This window comes from Pelophylax lessonae, assembly GCF_965119305.1.
Source record: "Pelophylax lessonae genome assembly, chromosome: 8".
NCBI lineage: Eukaryota > Metazoa > Chordata > Amphibia > Anura > Ranidae > Pelophylax > Pelophylax lessonae.
Window position 1 is genome coordinate 100,733,074 of NC_138775.1, and position 15,755 is coordinate 100,748,828.

The 15,755-nt window shown below is 41.2% G+C and overlaps 1 protein-coding gene across 1 annotated transcript; it reads right to left on the reverse strand.

Moving 5' to 3' along the window:
* Positions 1 to 6,341: 6,341 nt before the first annotated feature.
* On the reverse strand, positions 6,342 to 7,098 carry LOC309562399 (noggin-2-like; the record flags this gene model as incomplete). Its single annotated transcript, XM_082266601.1, has 1 exon — positions 6,342 to 7,098. The coding sequence occupies exon 1, from the start codon at positions 7,092 to 7,094 to the stop codon at positions 6,342 to 6,344; it is 753 nt and encodes a 250-aa protein (XP_082122727.1). The 5' UTR covers positions 7,095 to 7,098.
* Between the last annotated feature and the right edge of the window lie 8,657 nt (positions 7,099 to 15,755).

Consider the following 15,755-nt stretch of genomic DNA (forward strand, 5'->3'; position numbering starts at 1 on the left):
CTGCAACACAACGGTGTCTACATTAGGGTGACCAGTCGTCCCCGGATTGAGGACACTCTCCCCGGTCCAAGTCTGTCCCCGGTTTTGTTCCCAGATTCAGGGCCAGATTAATGTAGACAGGGCATCCTATGCTGGCTGAGAAACGGCCTAGTGGCTCAGATGCAGATGCCCCCTGCTAGATGATCTCACTGCCGCTCCTGCTGCTGTTCAGTGGAGGAGAGGCAGAGCCAAAAATTTACTGTGTGGAGGGCTGAGACAGGGAGGTGAGCAGATGGGGGGGGGGGGGGGGTCTTTTTGTACACAGGTGAGAGCAGTGGGGGAGCAGGGGTCAGAGCTGATTCAGCTATATGGAGAGTTTAACTGTTGTGGGGGAAGGGCGAAGGGCTAAGAGGTGACTGTAGAGAATCTGTAAGAGAAGGGTGCAGAGGTGAGCTATGGATGTGGGGGCAGAAGTGTCCTCTGTGCATAGCAAACCTCTGAACCCTGCACTGTATGCCCTCCTGTATTTTATGTAGTCCTATGCCCAGCGCTCTGTGTATTATGTAGTCCTGTGCCCAGTGCTTTGTGTATTATGCAATCCTTTGCCCAGCGCTCTGTGTATTATGCAGTCCTTTGCCCAGCGCTCTGTGTATTATGCAGTCCTGTGCCCAGCGCTCTGTGTATTATGTAGTCCTGTACCCAGCACTCTGTGTATTATGCAGTCCTGTGCCCAGTGCTCTGTGTATTATGCAGTCCTGTACCCAGCACTCTGTGTATTATGCAGTCCTGTGCCCAGCGCTCTGTGTATTATGCAGTGCTGTGCCCAGCGCTCTGTGTATTATGCAGTCCTGTGCCCAGCATTCTGTGTATTATGCAGTCCTGTGCCATTTGCCCAAAAAAAAAAAAAATAAATATATATATATATATATATATATATAATGTCTCTGGATTTAATTTTAAAAATCTGGTCACCTTAGTCTACATAGTCTGAGTTATTGGCCCTGTCACAGGACTTTGAGTCAAGTCTAATTTTCAACTCCAATGACTGGCACTTGTACAGTAACCTCCACAATTGTACATAGCTGAAACTTTTTACGGCCTGCTTTGTTCAAGGACTGTGAGATATAGGCCTGTGATACAGTAAAGGCCGTGACAAGGCTGGAGAACAAACAAGTCTCAGTAGATGCAGCTTGACTTGTGCTAGAGTTGTGTTGTGGTGCATGAGACAGTTTACATGGGTGAAGTACGTTTTAGGATACTGGATGATAGCTTGTAATGTGGATTTTGTAAGAGGTACTTTGTATTCTTCTGAGGCACAACTGTAGGGGAGGAGTGCTGATACTTTTGTATGCAATCTAGTATTATTCTCTTGGTGGGATGCTTGTGCTAGCTGCTCCTGAGCAGGGACAACACGTAGATCATTATTCTAGCTAGTACACATGCGGGCTGCTACTGTTTACTCTGGCTTCAATACTCTGAATCACTGACCTCAAACAAGAATGCAGCAGGCGTCTGAGCCAGAAATTATGTAAATAATTGTTCTGGGTCTTTGACACACAGAATATCAGGCCATGCAATTCAGGAAATGTAAAAAAGTTGAAGTCAGCAACGACAGCCTTCTAATTCTATTAGTTCAGGTTTCATTAAACAGTAAGATCTAGTTCCTGACCTTTTTCTGGGTGCAGCACAGGGTCTCAGTCTTCCAGTTGCAATTTCTATAGTGTTAAAAAATGTAAAGTCAATAGGGAAGGGGATTCGAACTCTTAGGCCCCTTTCACACAGGCGGACTGTTCAGATCCGCCTGTTCGTTTTTTTGGCAGATCTGAACGGTCCCCCCATGCATTCCTATGGGGCATCGGATGTCAGCGGAGACATGTCCGCTGACATCCGATCCGTCAAATCTGGGCGGATGGAAACCCTATTTTCCATCCGTCCAGCGGATCGGTCCGTTCCCATCCGATTTCCCCCCATAGAGATGCATGGGGAACTGACAGCTGTGTATTCACCGATCCCCCCCCTGAGAAAAGCGGAGTCCGTTAGACGGACACAGTGTGTGAAAGAGCCCTTAAAGTGACCCTGTAGCAGTGATCCTGTGGTTAAAAACAAAGTAAAGCTACCTGCAATAGCAGGTAGGTGATCCAAGCCTCACAATTATACTGTAAATGCAAACAGCAACTTTCCCAAAGTCATTATCTACATGAAGAGGGAAGCCCAGGTCTGCTGAAAAGCACCTTAAGCACTGGACAGTATATTGTAGCCTGGGGACAAGAAGTACATAAACTTTATTACTTGGAAGTTTAATAACTGCCAGGGATTCTAGACAGCACTGATGTGAAAACATTCACAAATATATTAAAATATTAATTTTTATTGTACAGAAGGTTTTTACCCGAAGGGCTGTTCCAAGATATTGGAATATAGTGGTCAACTAGCCCTCTGCACCAAAAATATCTGGCTGATGATCTCCTCTAAGAAGGTTAAGGAAGAGGTGTGTGTGACGTTTTTTTATCCCAGTGTCATACACTGCATGAACAGGACTGGTTTTCCAAGAAACACTATAATGATGCACAAAGTATAGTAACCCATTATCCGATATGGTTACTGGCTAAAGTAGTAAAAATGAGTTCTAATTAGTTGGTTTAGGCTTTTTTTTTTTAGTTTTGGAAAGAGTGCGTTTGGAATATAACACCTGTCAGGTTTTATTGCTACCTCTGCCCCCGTTAGGATGATTCATCCTCTCTATTTGTCCTGTTCTATGGTTATCCTCAAAACTGAAAGTAAGAGAACATCTCAAATGTTAGGTTGTCCCCAGAACAATAATAGAGGGTAAGTCTTTCAATGGTGACACTAGTTCTGGTAACCAAGGGGGCCCCCAATGAATTCCCTTAATTTGCAGGGATTTTCTCCCACTGTCCGTTTTGGCTGTGGGACAGGAAGTGAAGAGAAATCACCCCAATTAGACACAGATTGCAAAGGAAAAAAAACTGAAAAAAAAAATGTCTATAGCTCTACTTTATTTCACTTTACGCATTGTACTTTGCATCAATTAATCAATGAGTAAATGCGGTTGAGTTCATAGTTTTTTATACAAATTTCAAATATGTATTTTTTGATCATCCTAAATACATAAATAGGTCAATTTTTATGATTTATATTTTTTTTTAAGCTGTCCTGGTCTGTCCTCAATAAAATAAATATATGCTCCTATCTTTTTTTTTTTTTTTTGTACGTCTTGTATGAAAAGCCTGGAAAATATTTAAGACAAATAATGGATGGTAAATACACAGTATATAGTAAAGTTTCTATATACTGCACATTATAACTGAAAGTTATCAGAAGTCCATTTTGGTATAGTACAATAGGTTTAGCAGGTCAAAAATACAACTGCTTAGTGTGTGTATGTATGTATGCATGTATATACATACGTACTGTACATACATACATACATACATACATAGGTTTAGCAGGTCAAAAATATAACTGCTTAGTGTGTGTGTGTGTGTGTGTGTGTGTATGTATGTACGTACGTATGTATATACATGCATGCATGCATGCATGCATACATACATACATAAACACACTAAGCAGTTGTATTTTTGACCTGCTAAACCTATTGTACTATACCAAAATGGACTTCTGATAACTTTCAGTTATAATGTGCAGTATACAGAATACATGCATACATACATCAGACATGGGAGTAAGTCACGCATGTGCAGGTCACAAGCAAGTCCCAAGTTACTGTGGCGAAAAGCAAGTCGAGTCCCTGCTAGAAGTCAAGCAATTCAAGTCAAGTCATTTATTTTGGTCAAGTCACAAATCAAGTCAAAATACTGATCTACCCCAATTTTCACCTTTTAAATCAGTTAAAAGTCCGTGGTCAGGAAAGGTTTTGTTTTATTTTCAACATTAACAAAACTGCTTAGTGCTTTTTTTCTTGGCATATTAAAGAAACATTTTGAATGCCCAAACAGCTCAAAATCCTTCATCCGGTCATGTTTACACACCACAGTCACTAAAAACATGTTAAATATTTCCATTGTTAAACAGCCAGTGTCTTAAAAATCAGAACACACTGAGGTGTTTTAAGTGACTGTGGTGTCAGAAACATAACAGGCACATTAATTTTGCATTACCACATCTTGAGAAAATGCAAATATTTAATAACTTAAAAAAGTAAAGTCATTTCCAGTCATATGTCTCAAGTCAAAGTCAAGTCTCAAGTCATGAATACCAAGTCAAAGTCAAGTCGAGTCTTTTATTAATTTTAGTCAAGCAAGTCTCAAGTCCTCAAACTGGTGACTTAAGTCAAGTCATGTGACTTGAGTCCCCCCACCTCTGGCATACATACACACAATATCTCATAAAAGTGAGTGAGTACACCCCTCACATTTTTCTAAATATTTTATTATATCTTTTCATGTGACAACACTGAAGAAATGACACTTTGCTACAATGTAAAGTAGTGAATGTACAGCTTGTATAACAGTGTACATTTGCTGTCCCCTCACAATAACAACACACAGCCATTATTGTCTAAACTGCTGGCAACCAAAGTGAGTACACCCCTAAGTGAAAATGTCCAAATTAGGCCCAGTTAGCCATTTTGACCTTCCCTGGTGTCATCTGACTCATTGGTGTTACAAGGTCTCAGGTGTGAATGGGGAGTAGGTGTGTTAAATTTGGTGTTATCGCTCTCACTCTCTCATACTGGTCACTGGAAGTTCAACATGGCACCTCATGGCAAAGAACTCTCCGAGGATCTGAAAAAAAAAACAATTGTTGCTCTACATAAAGATGGCCTAGGTTATAAGAAGATTGCCTAGACCCTGAAACTGAGCTGCAGCCCTGGTGGCCATACAGCGGTTTAACAGGCCTCACCATGGTCGACCAAATAAGTTGAGTGCATGTGCTCAGCCTCATATCCAGAGGTTGTCTTTTGGAAATAGACATATGAATGCTGCCAGCATTGCTGCAGAGGTTGAAGGGGTGGGCAGGGGGGGGGGTGGAGTCAGCCTGTCAGTGCCCAGACCATACCCTGAACACTACATCAAATTGGTCTGCATGGCTGTCGTTGCAGAAGGAAGCCACTTCCAAAGATGATGCACAAGAAAGCCTGCAAACAGTTTGCTGAAGACAAGCAGACTAAGGACATGGATTACTGGAACCATGTCCTGTGGTCTGATGAGACCAAGATAAACTTATTTGGTTCAGATGGTGTCAGGTGTGTGTGGCGGCAACCAGGTGAGGAGTATAAAGACAAGTGTGTCTTGCCTACAGTCAAACATGGGGGTGGGAGTGTCATGGTCTGGGGCTGCATGAGTGCTGCCGGCACTGAGAAGCTACAGTTCATTGAGGGAACCATGAATGCCAACATGTACTGTGACATACTGAAGCAGAGCATGATCCCCTCCCTTCAGAGACTGGGTCGCAGGGCAGTATTCCAACATAATAACGACCCCAAACACACCTCCAAGATGACCACTGCCTTGCTAAAGAAGCTGAGGGTATAAATGGAAGGTGGAGAGGTGCAAGGTCTCTAACATCCACCAGCTCCATGATGTCTTCATGGAGGAGTGGAAGAGGACTCCAGTGGCAACCTGTGAAGCTCTGGTGAACTCTGCCCAAGAGGGTTAAGGCAGTGCTGGAAAATAATGGTGGCCACACACAATATTGACACTTTGGGCCCAATTTGGACATTTTACACTTATGGGGTGTACTCACAAAGTGTAATTTCTTCAGTGTTGTCGCATGAAAAGATATAATAAAATATTTACAAAAATGTGAGGGGTGTACTCACTTTTGTGAGATACTGTAGGTATATAATCTTTCTTTAAATGTTTGCATGTTTGTGTTATTAATGCCATTTTGCTCAAATCATTTTAGGACAAACAATGACAAAATAAAACTATTTATTTGTTAAAATAACGAAAAAAGATTTTATATGGCAATATCGGTAAACCACAGCATTCACTGGGGGTAAAATGCACATACTCTTTGTGCTTCCATGTAAAAGTTGCTGTACCCTGCTTACTGTCAGCTGTGTTTGGGTTACCCTGTGACCTTCACTTTTCTTCTAGATGCGCTGTCTCAGGCTTGTTTTGTGCTCTTAGTGATCAAATTAACCCCACATCACAAACTTCCTTCCCAGCTTGAATTTCAACTTTAATTGGCAAAAGGTGAATAAAACAATTTATAAAATACATCCAGTAACTCTATTGTAAAATAAAAAATTATACATGAAAAATGTATTCTATTGAAGCATGCTTTATATTTTGCAGTGGTGTGTAGAGAGGTGTAATGACAGTTGTAAAAAAGCGAAGATGTGACTACGTGAATAATCGAATCTCGGCAATATATCTTCACCTGCACATACACTTACAGGCAGCCACTACTGGATAAGGTACCTGCCTCCACATGCAGTTTTGAGATGTCCATCCTTTGCCAGCATCTTTTATCCAGCAGTGCCAAGCTAGCAATTTAATTTGAGTGAGCTGAGCCTGACGGCAAGACATTCCAGGAGGCCAGGAGCATGCGGTGTTGCTTTCATCACAATTGGTGTGCCGCACCCACCGAGGCCAAAACACAGGGCCCAGATCCACCCATGTAGACATTAGCTGGCAGCTTGCTTTCTGTACCAGCCACTGACGTAGTTCATTCAGTAATGTCTGGCTATTATTTTCAGACAGATCTGCTGGCAGTTTGAGAGCACCAAAGTCAATATATTGTGCCTCCTGGGTAAGCTTCTTTATGTAACGACTGGCACCCTCGAAAAGGTCCTGGCTAAATGGTGACAGATGGTTGTTGGTATCGTTGTGTATTGGTTTCTCCACAGACATCCAGAACGGGTCAAAGGAGGACCCTAGAAGCCGAAGTAGACGGGGCACACGAAGGTGCTTCGGTTTTGGTGAATAGTGATAGTCCAGTGGTGACAAGGACAGACTGTAAGGACGGGTACCAGAAGAAAGTCTCTGCCGCAAAGCAGCCACATCAAGGTCCGACTGCTTCTCGTCAAAGCGTTTCAATTCTGTTGTCTGATTGGACATTGCTGAAACCCAGGGTATCCCAAGAGGCATCAAGCAGATGATAAACGTGTACCTTTGTAGCAATCCCATTTGATAGTTCAGCTTTTTAACGTAAGATGTTTCTTCCGAGAAGTAATAGAGAACTTTCTGCTCTCAAGCACTGCTGCTTAGTGTCTCCTGCCTGTCCTCACTTCAGTGTATCTCTGTTCATTTCTTTCTTGCAGTCTGTCATTGATGTCTGGCCCTGCCTCCTTTTATTAATCTTTTAACCCTTGCATAGTTTATAAGTACTCCTACTTCTGGCCTGTCTTCCCTCTCACCGTTTACACTTACTATTGTTCAATCTAAAATGTAGGACAACATTGAATCCATACAAAATACAATCAGTGGCAGGTGAGTATATTCATGCACACATTACATTACCAGCTTATAACTGCTAATTAAACTCCCCAGGCTGCTTTCACACTATAGTGTTTCGCAAGCGTGTGCAAAATTGTTTGATTATGCATGGGTTTAGAGAACAAATAAAAATGCATCTTGCCCTTGTTGTGCCATTTCGATGTTAATGAAACCCTAAACATGGCAATTACAAAATAGACGTGCAGTTTTTGCGTGAAAGAACAAGCTATAAATGGTAAGTGTATGGTAACAAAAACAAAAAACAAAACACTTGAGACTCAAAAAGGTATAGTGCCTTGCGAAAGTATTCGGCCCCCTTGAACTTTGCAACCTTTTGCCACATTTCAGGCTTCAAACATAAAGATATAAAACTGTATTTTTTTGTGAAGAATTAACAACAAGTGGGACACAATCATGAAGTGGAACGAAATTTATTGGATATTTAAAACTTTGTTAACAAATAAAAAACTGAAAAATTGGGCGTGCAAAATTATTCAGCCCCTTTACTTTCAGTGCAGCAAACTCTCTCCAGAAGTTCAGTGAGGATCTCTGAATGATCCAATGTTGACCTAAATGACTAATGATGATAAATAGAATCCACCTGTGTGTAATCAAGTCTCCGTATAAATGCACCTGCACTGTGATAGTCTCAGAGGTCCGTTTAAAGCGCAGAGAGCATCATGAAGAACAAGGAACACACCAGGCAGGTCCGAGATACTGTTGTGGAGAAGTTTAAAGCCGGATTTGGATACAAAAAGATTTCCCAAGCTTTAAACATCCCAAGGAGCACTGTGCAAGCAATAATATTGAAATGGAAGGAGTATCAGACCACTGCAAATCTACGAAGACCTGGCCGTCCCTCTAAACTTTCAGCTCATACAAGGAGAAGACTGATCAGAGATGCAGCCAAGAGGCCCATGATCACTCTGGATGAACTGCAGAGATCTACAGCTGAGGTGAGAGACTCTGTCCATAGGACAACAATCAGTCCTATACTGCACAAATCTGGCCTTTATGGAAGAGTGGCATGTAATCACAGCAAAAGGTGGCGCTACAAAGTATTAACTTAAGGGGGCTGAATAATTTTGCATGCCCAATTTTTCAGTTTTTTATTTGTTAAAAAAGTTTGAAATATCCAATAAATTTCGTTCCACTTTATGATTGTGTCCCACTTGTTGATTCTTCACAAAAAATTGCAGTTTTATATCTTTATGTTTGAAGCCTGAAATGTGGCAAAAGGTCGAAAAGTTAAAGGGGGGCCGAATACTTTCGCAAGGCACTGTACATTAGCTACTTTGCAGAGTTTGTTGCGCACAGGGCATTCCCATTGAAATAATAGGCTGCCCTATCCGTGTAGAGTGATAACGTGCATGTGCGCACATTATTGAAATGCTATAGTATGAATGCAGCCTTAAAATGTAAGTAAAGGCTAACTATATCTCTATGGTTATACTGTATATCATTAACTATATCTGTGTACTTACCTTTTTTCTTTTTTTGGAAAATTCTTTTTATTCAAAAATTTTTAAGGTGCAGCCCAGTTTGCCCAAATCCAATACAAATCGCTCTCCTTGCGATAGTGATCCAAACACTTAACAGAAAATCCAGATTACTCGTATACAGGTACATCCACAAAAAATGCACTACAATACACCTCCATCCTTGTGTTAGCTCAGCCAAAGATATGAAATCCTGTTGCAAATAAAAACATGGTTTAAAGTGAACGTGTATATTCAAAAGAGAAGCTCAAATGTCAGCTCTACAACCCCCACCCCCTCCCTTTGGGTCCACAGACATGTGCATATACTTTCTAATGCATACAAAATCAATCATAAATAGGTGCACAATGTCCAGAATATGTATTATCCCTGTTTCAATATCTCCCCGCAAAGTGAAATGAATTCTATCAAAAAGGGAGATGACACATGTGCTCTCTTCCCCCAGTGGTACACACCAGATAAATATAACCCCTTATTGTGTACTCTACCCTTGGAAATCCTGGTGTCTCCACTCCTCCGTGCCCATTACCAATATAGGGTACCTCCATGCCTTCTCCTCTTTAAAGTGGAGTTCCACCCATTTTAATAACTTGGATTACATAGATGTATGTAATCCCCTTTAAAACTACTTTTTGCTGGGAAATACCTTATTTTCTTCTTTATTCATCCTCTCCTCACTTCCGGGTCCGGCCGCCGATCGGCGATTACGTCAATTGGCAATTCGCAAGGGCTGCTGGGATGTATCTCATGGGATGAAATCTCGCATTATTACACAGGAGTCCTGAGCTGTACTAGTATGTATTGGATTTGAGGCCGTGCTTCGCTCCACCTCCGCCCGCCTCCTCTCAGTGAGCGAGGACTGAAAGCATTATATCCTCACTGAGCTCACTGAGAGGAGGCGGGGCAGAGCACGTACTCAATCCAATACATACAGTACAGCTCAGGACTCCTGTGTAATAATGCGAGATTTCATCCCAGGAGATACAGTAAACCCACCTCCATTGCGGGGGTTACGTTCCGGACCCAGCCGCGAAAAGTGAAATTCCGCGAAATAGAAAAACCCTATTAAAATGCATTGTAGGCATGTTTATTATACTGTCACTGTACGTGTAGAAGCATTTTAAGGTCTTTAAACACACTTTTAAAACAATAGAAACTTATTTAAACACATAAAAGATACTAAGAGACATAGCAAGAGCTATGGAAAACACAAAAATATTTCATTTTTAATGATTTATATAGTAAAATAACATTACAAAAAAAACCGCGAATTACCGGGACCGCAAAAACTGAACCGCGATGGAGCGGGGGATTACTGTACATCCCAGCAGCCCTTGCGAATCGCCTAATGACGTAATCGGCGGCCGGACCCGGAAGTGAGGAGATGATGCATAAAGAAGAAAATAAGGTATTTCCTAGCAAAAAAAAAAAAGTTTCCATTGGTAAAAGTAGTTTTAAAGGGGATTACATACATCTAAAGTTACTAAAATGGGTGGAACTCCACTTTTAAGTCAACAACCACTATATAGAGTAAAAGGAAAGACAGGAAAGGTGCAAGAAATAGTGTGATCCTGTTAATTTTTTATTTTGCCATAATATTCAAGTAATGCACTCACTGCAATCACTGAGAATGAGGAAGTATACTAGTGGTCCATGGAAAGCACCATGCGTTCCAGTCACCAAGTGGCAACAGTAGAAGTGACGTGGCATGGTCCTGTGCTACGCAGTTAGTCTATCCAATGTCAGCAGGTGGCTCCTGACAATATCCCTAAGTGGAAGAATCTTTGATATGTTCCAGTTAAACTGCAAGTCTAAAATTGAGGCAAAGTTGTATAGGATAGACAAGGCAGCTGATAGGGAAGCTTCAGTTCTATCATCAGGGCAAATAACCTGGGAGACAGGGGGCAGCCTTGCCTGGTACCCCTGGAGACTGGAATATATGTGGAGAGCATCCCACTATTCCTGATAGCTTCCACTGGGTGGTTATATAGGCGATCAATCCATTTTAGAAACTCAAACCCAAACCCCATGTGCCTTAGGACCCCCCACATATACACTTACCAGCCCCTTTATTAGTTACACCTAGCTAGTACTGGGTTGGACCCCCTTTTGCCTTCAGAACTGCCTTAATTCTTTGTGGCATAGATTCAACAAGGTGGTGGAAACATTCCTTGATGCGAATCTCCTGTTCCACCACATCCCAAAGATGTTCTATTGGATTGAGATCTGGTGACTGTGGAGGCCATTGGAGTACAGTGAACTCATTGTCATGTTCAAGAAACCAGTTTGTGATAGTTTGAGCTTATTGACATGGTGCATTATCCTGCTGGAAGGAGCCATCATAGGATGGGTACACTGTAGCGATAAAGGGATGGACATGGTCACCAACAATACTCAGGTAGGCCTTGGCATTTAAACTAAGCTCAATTGGTATGAATATACTGGTGTATATGCCCCGCGCCACGTGTTTAATTTTTAAAGCTCTTCTTCACTGTAAGAGCGGTAAGGATGTGGAATTCTCTTCCACAAGCAGTCATATCAGCGGGGAGCATTGATAGTTTCAAAAAACTATTGGATGGACACCTTAAAGACCACAACATACAGGGGTATACAATGTACGGTTAAAAGCAAACACACACACACATCATAGGTTGAACTGGATGGACTTATGTCTTTTTTCAACCTCACTAACTATGTAACTATGTAAATATGTGAAATAAATAATATATATATATTTTTGTGAGTAAAATTGGTGAATAAATAGATATATAAATATGTGTGTAATTTAAGCAGCTGCTATAGAAATTAGAAAGTGATGTGTAGGTAAGTAGTCAAAAGGCTACCTATAGCGCTTGCTTTAAATTAATCTCTATAAAATGAATATACTAAATTTCATAAAATCTATTACAAGTAAATAGTGTAGAATAATAAATGAATAGATCATATCCCATATAACATTATTAAAATTTGTAAAAGTCCAAAATGTCCAATAAATATGTATTATAAAGTGAATCTTTGTGCAGACTTCCAAAAATAAAATTTCAATAATAATTGGTACCATGGGGCCCAAAGTGTGCCAAGAAAGTATCCCTCAAACCATTACACCACCACCAGCCTAAACCGTTGATACAAAGCAGGATGGATCCATTCTTTGATGTTGTTTACTACAAATTCTGACCCTACCATCTGAATGTTGCAGCTGAAATTGTAGCCTCAGTTTCCTGTTCTTAGCTGACAGGAGTGGTACCTGGTATAGTCTTCTGCTGCTGTAGCCCATCTGCTTCAAGGATTGTTGTGTTGTGCATTCAGAGATGGTATTCTGCATACCTTGGTTGTAACAAGTGGTTATTTGAGTTACTGTTGCCTTTCTATCATTTCAAACCAGTCTGCCCTTTCTCCTCTGACCTCTGACATCAACAAGGCATTTTCGTCCACACAACTGCTGCTCACTGGATAGTTTCTCTTTTTGGGACCATTCTCTGTAAACCCTAGAGATGGTTGTGCATGAAAATCCCAGAAAATTTGTATTTTTGAAATACTCAGGCCAGCCTGTCTGGCACCAACAAACATGCCACATTCAAAGTCAATTAAATCCCCTTTCTTCCCCATTCTGATGCTCAGTTTGAACTTCAGTAAGTCATCTTCACCACACCCTAGATGCCTAAATGCATTGAGTTGCTGCCATGTGATTCAATAAAAAATGTTGCTGCCCTAAACATAGATAATAAATAAACAAGTGTCTATGAAGTGTGAACAACTAGTGCTGTTCTAAATAGTGCAGGTGAATTCTTTGATGAAAATCCAATAACGGTGAGCGTAATTGATGTGCGTTTTGATCACTCAAGCGCACCTCCACCAATATTGATATAAAATGCCTCCTTACCAGAGGTCTGTAGACTCCAAATTATAAGAGTCTAGTCAGGCGTGATATGCAAGTATAGAAGATCCAATCAGCTTCCTCTATTATATTGCAGTTGATGGTACTGTCATGACTGATGGTAAAGTTTACTCCATAGAAGGGCCCATGAAGGAAAGATCAAACAGCCACATAGTGTAAAACTGCTTGACAGTTTATTAAAAGAAATCAGAGCTAAACACGTACAGAAATACAGTATAAAATGAGCATTAATAGATCCAAGACATTCTAGAAGTCGATCGACTGGTATATAGGGTTGGCATGCGTGGTACCTCCCGGACATAGACTTCTGACGCGTTTCGTTGTATATCGTGTGTATCAGTTGTGGGTATTTTTTAACTGATTCATGACAAATGTCCCCATACATGTGTAATAATATCTCCCACCCACAGGTGGTTTAGTAAGCTTTGACGTCGTGTGTAAAGATGGCTGCCGCATATCAAATTGACCATGTGGTTTTGGGGGAAGTGAAACCATGTGTTGCTGAACTCACTCACAAAATGACCTGTGAGTGGTCAAGAGGAATGATTACATCCTGTGTATGGTCTCTGGTATACAGGACTATGAAAAGAGCCCATAGCATGAGGAATAGTCTGTTTTTTGGAGCTGTGGAAAGACCAAGCATACAGCCAGGATAACTTATTGTCCTGTTCCTCCAGCTATCCAGTGTAAGCTGTTGACATTCAACTACCAAAGCTAAGCATTATTTGATATTTTGGGATATTGGGAGTAGGGGTGTATGTTTAAGTCATGGTATTTTGTGTAATGTTTATGGTAACTTTTATGTGTAAGAGCCCGTTCACACTGGGGCGACCTGTCAGATGACCTGGTCGCCTGACAGGTCGCCGTAGGTGGCCTTCCATAGAGAAGCTGTGGACCCGTTCTAATAGGAGCGACACAAGTCGCTCCGACTTAGAAAAAGGGTCTGGAGCTTCTTTGGGGCGACCCGGAGCGACCTGCATTGACTTCAATGATATGAAGTCCGTGCCGGCCGCTCCGAGGTCGCGGTGCGAGCAGCGCACCGCGACTTCACAGGTCGCCCCGGGAAGTAGCGTCGCCCCAGTGTGAATGGGGGCTAAGAAGCTTTATGTATTTTGATGTCCAGCAAAGTTTTGTTTTATGCCTTTTTATCAAAACTGCTCTTGGTGTGTCTGTTCATTTTAATTATTCACTAGATATTTCAGTGGCTGTCCAGTATACCTTCGTTATAAATTTTGTTGTTCCAACATTTGATACAGTTTGAATTAACGTCACCTGGGGCATGAGGTCCATGTCCTACACCATGCAAGTATATACTGTCCATGAATAGGCAGGGTAAAGCCATTCCTGATGCTCTAATCAAAGGTATGGCCATTTTGGTAATAGTCTAAAGTGGGGTACACACTAATAGAAAATCTGCCGAAAATTCCCGCCCGAGGTAAAATTGTCCGATTTTCGGCTAGTGTGTACACAACTTTCAGCAGCCGATCCCGACATTTTCAACGAAAAAAAATGGAGGGACAAACACCAAAATTTTAATCGCCCGTCCTCAGCGTGACCAATTTTCGTTTAATGTGCACACAGTACGTCGGGGAAAAATCGGCTACGAAAGACCGCGCATGATCAGAAGTTACTGACGACCCGGAAGTTTATCATAAAAAAAACAACTAAAATGGATAATTCGTATCTATATTCGTGGTATTACTTGTCTTTGTATGTGTATAGCAATTCATTAGTTACATTACATGTGTATTCAGTCTACAGGGGATGTGTAAATTCTATACAGCAATGTTGATATGTCAGCATACAGAAACCTACAGTGTTGTGAAGACTTTAGATATCCATTGTCTTTGTATTCAGTCTACAGGGGATATGCAAACTCTATACACCAATGTTGTTACATTATATGTGTATACATGTAGATATATACGCATTGCAACGACGTATGTGTGTGGGATAAATAAAAACACAACTATTATTTTATGTATTAGTCCCGGTTCACACTACCGCGACTTGTCAGGCGACTGGTCAGCCTGACAAGTCGCGGTCCATTCTGTGCTACAGGAGCCGTTCTAATAGGAGCGACTCAAGTCGCTCCGACTTAGAAAATAGTTCCTGTACTACTTCAGGGCGACATTGGAGCCACTTGCATTGACTTCCATTATGTGAAGTCCGTGCAAGTCGCGCCGAAGTCGCGGTGCACGCGACTTCACAGGTCGCCCCCATGAAGTCGGATCGCCATAGTGTGAACCGACACTTAACGGTTATTATTATTTTAAACAAAATAAACAAAACATTGAACACTACTCATCTCAACTGGAAATGGAAATAAATTCATATATTTATCACTCTTACATGTAACTTAACATAAATTTATTAAAAAAGTGCAAATGCAAAGTGGAAAAAAAAAAGATTTCATATGTAACCAAACTCATAAATTAGTGTATCTGTAATCCTGGGGCCATGGTGAGTTATTATGTGCATCTGGTCCAGGATAACGCCAATGTGATGTTGGCAGAGGTGAAGCTGGAGGTGGAGGTGGAGTAGGAGCCATGTACTCAGACACACAGGTGTTGGTAATATCACCTCTTACTCCTTTATTGAGAACGTTCAATAACAGGCACTCCGCCATTTGTCTTTGTTCCTCAGACATGCTACGCAATTTATTTGCTATCAGTAACCCAAACGCATCTGAAGCATCATATTTTTTGGTTAGAGCTGCTAAAGCTTGACTTAAAAACAACGTTGTAGCATCCTCAATATGTTTCCGCTTCCTTTTTGCTACAGGCAAGCGTGATGTGGTCATTACAGTGTCGCTGTCCTAGAGATGATAATGAGAAAAGACATATAAACATCTTTTTCATCTAACTAAAAAAATGTTATTATAAATTAAAATTTTAAAAAAACTTACCGGTGTCCCTGAGAACTCCTGGGTCAATGATGGCTCTTGTGTGAGCG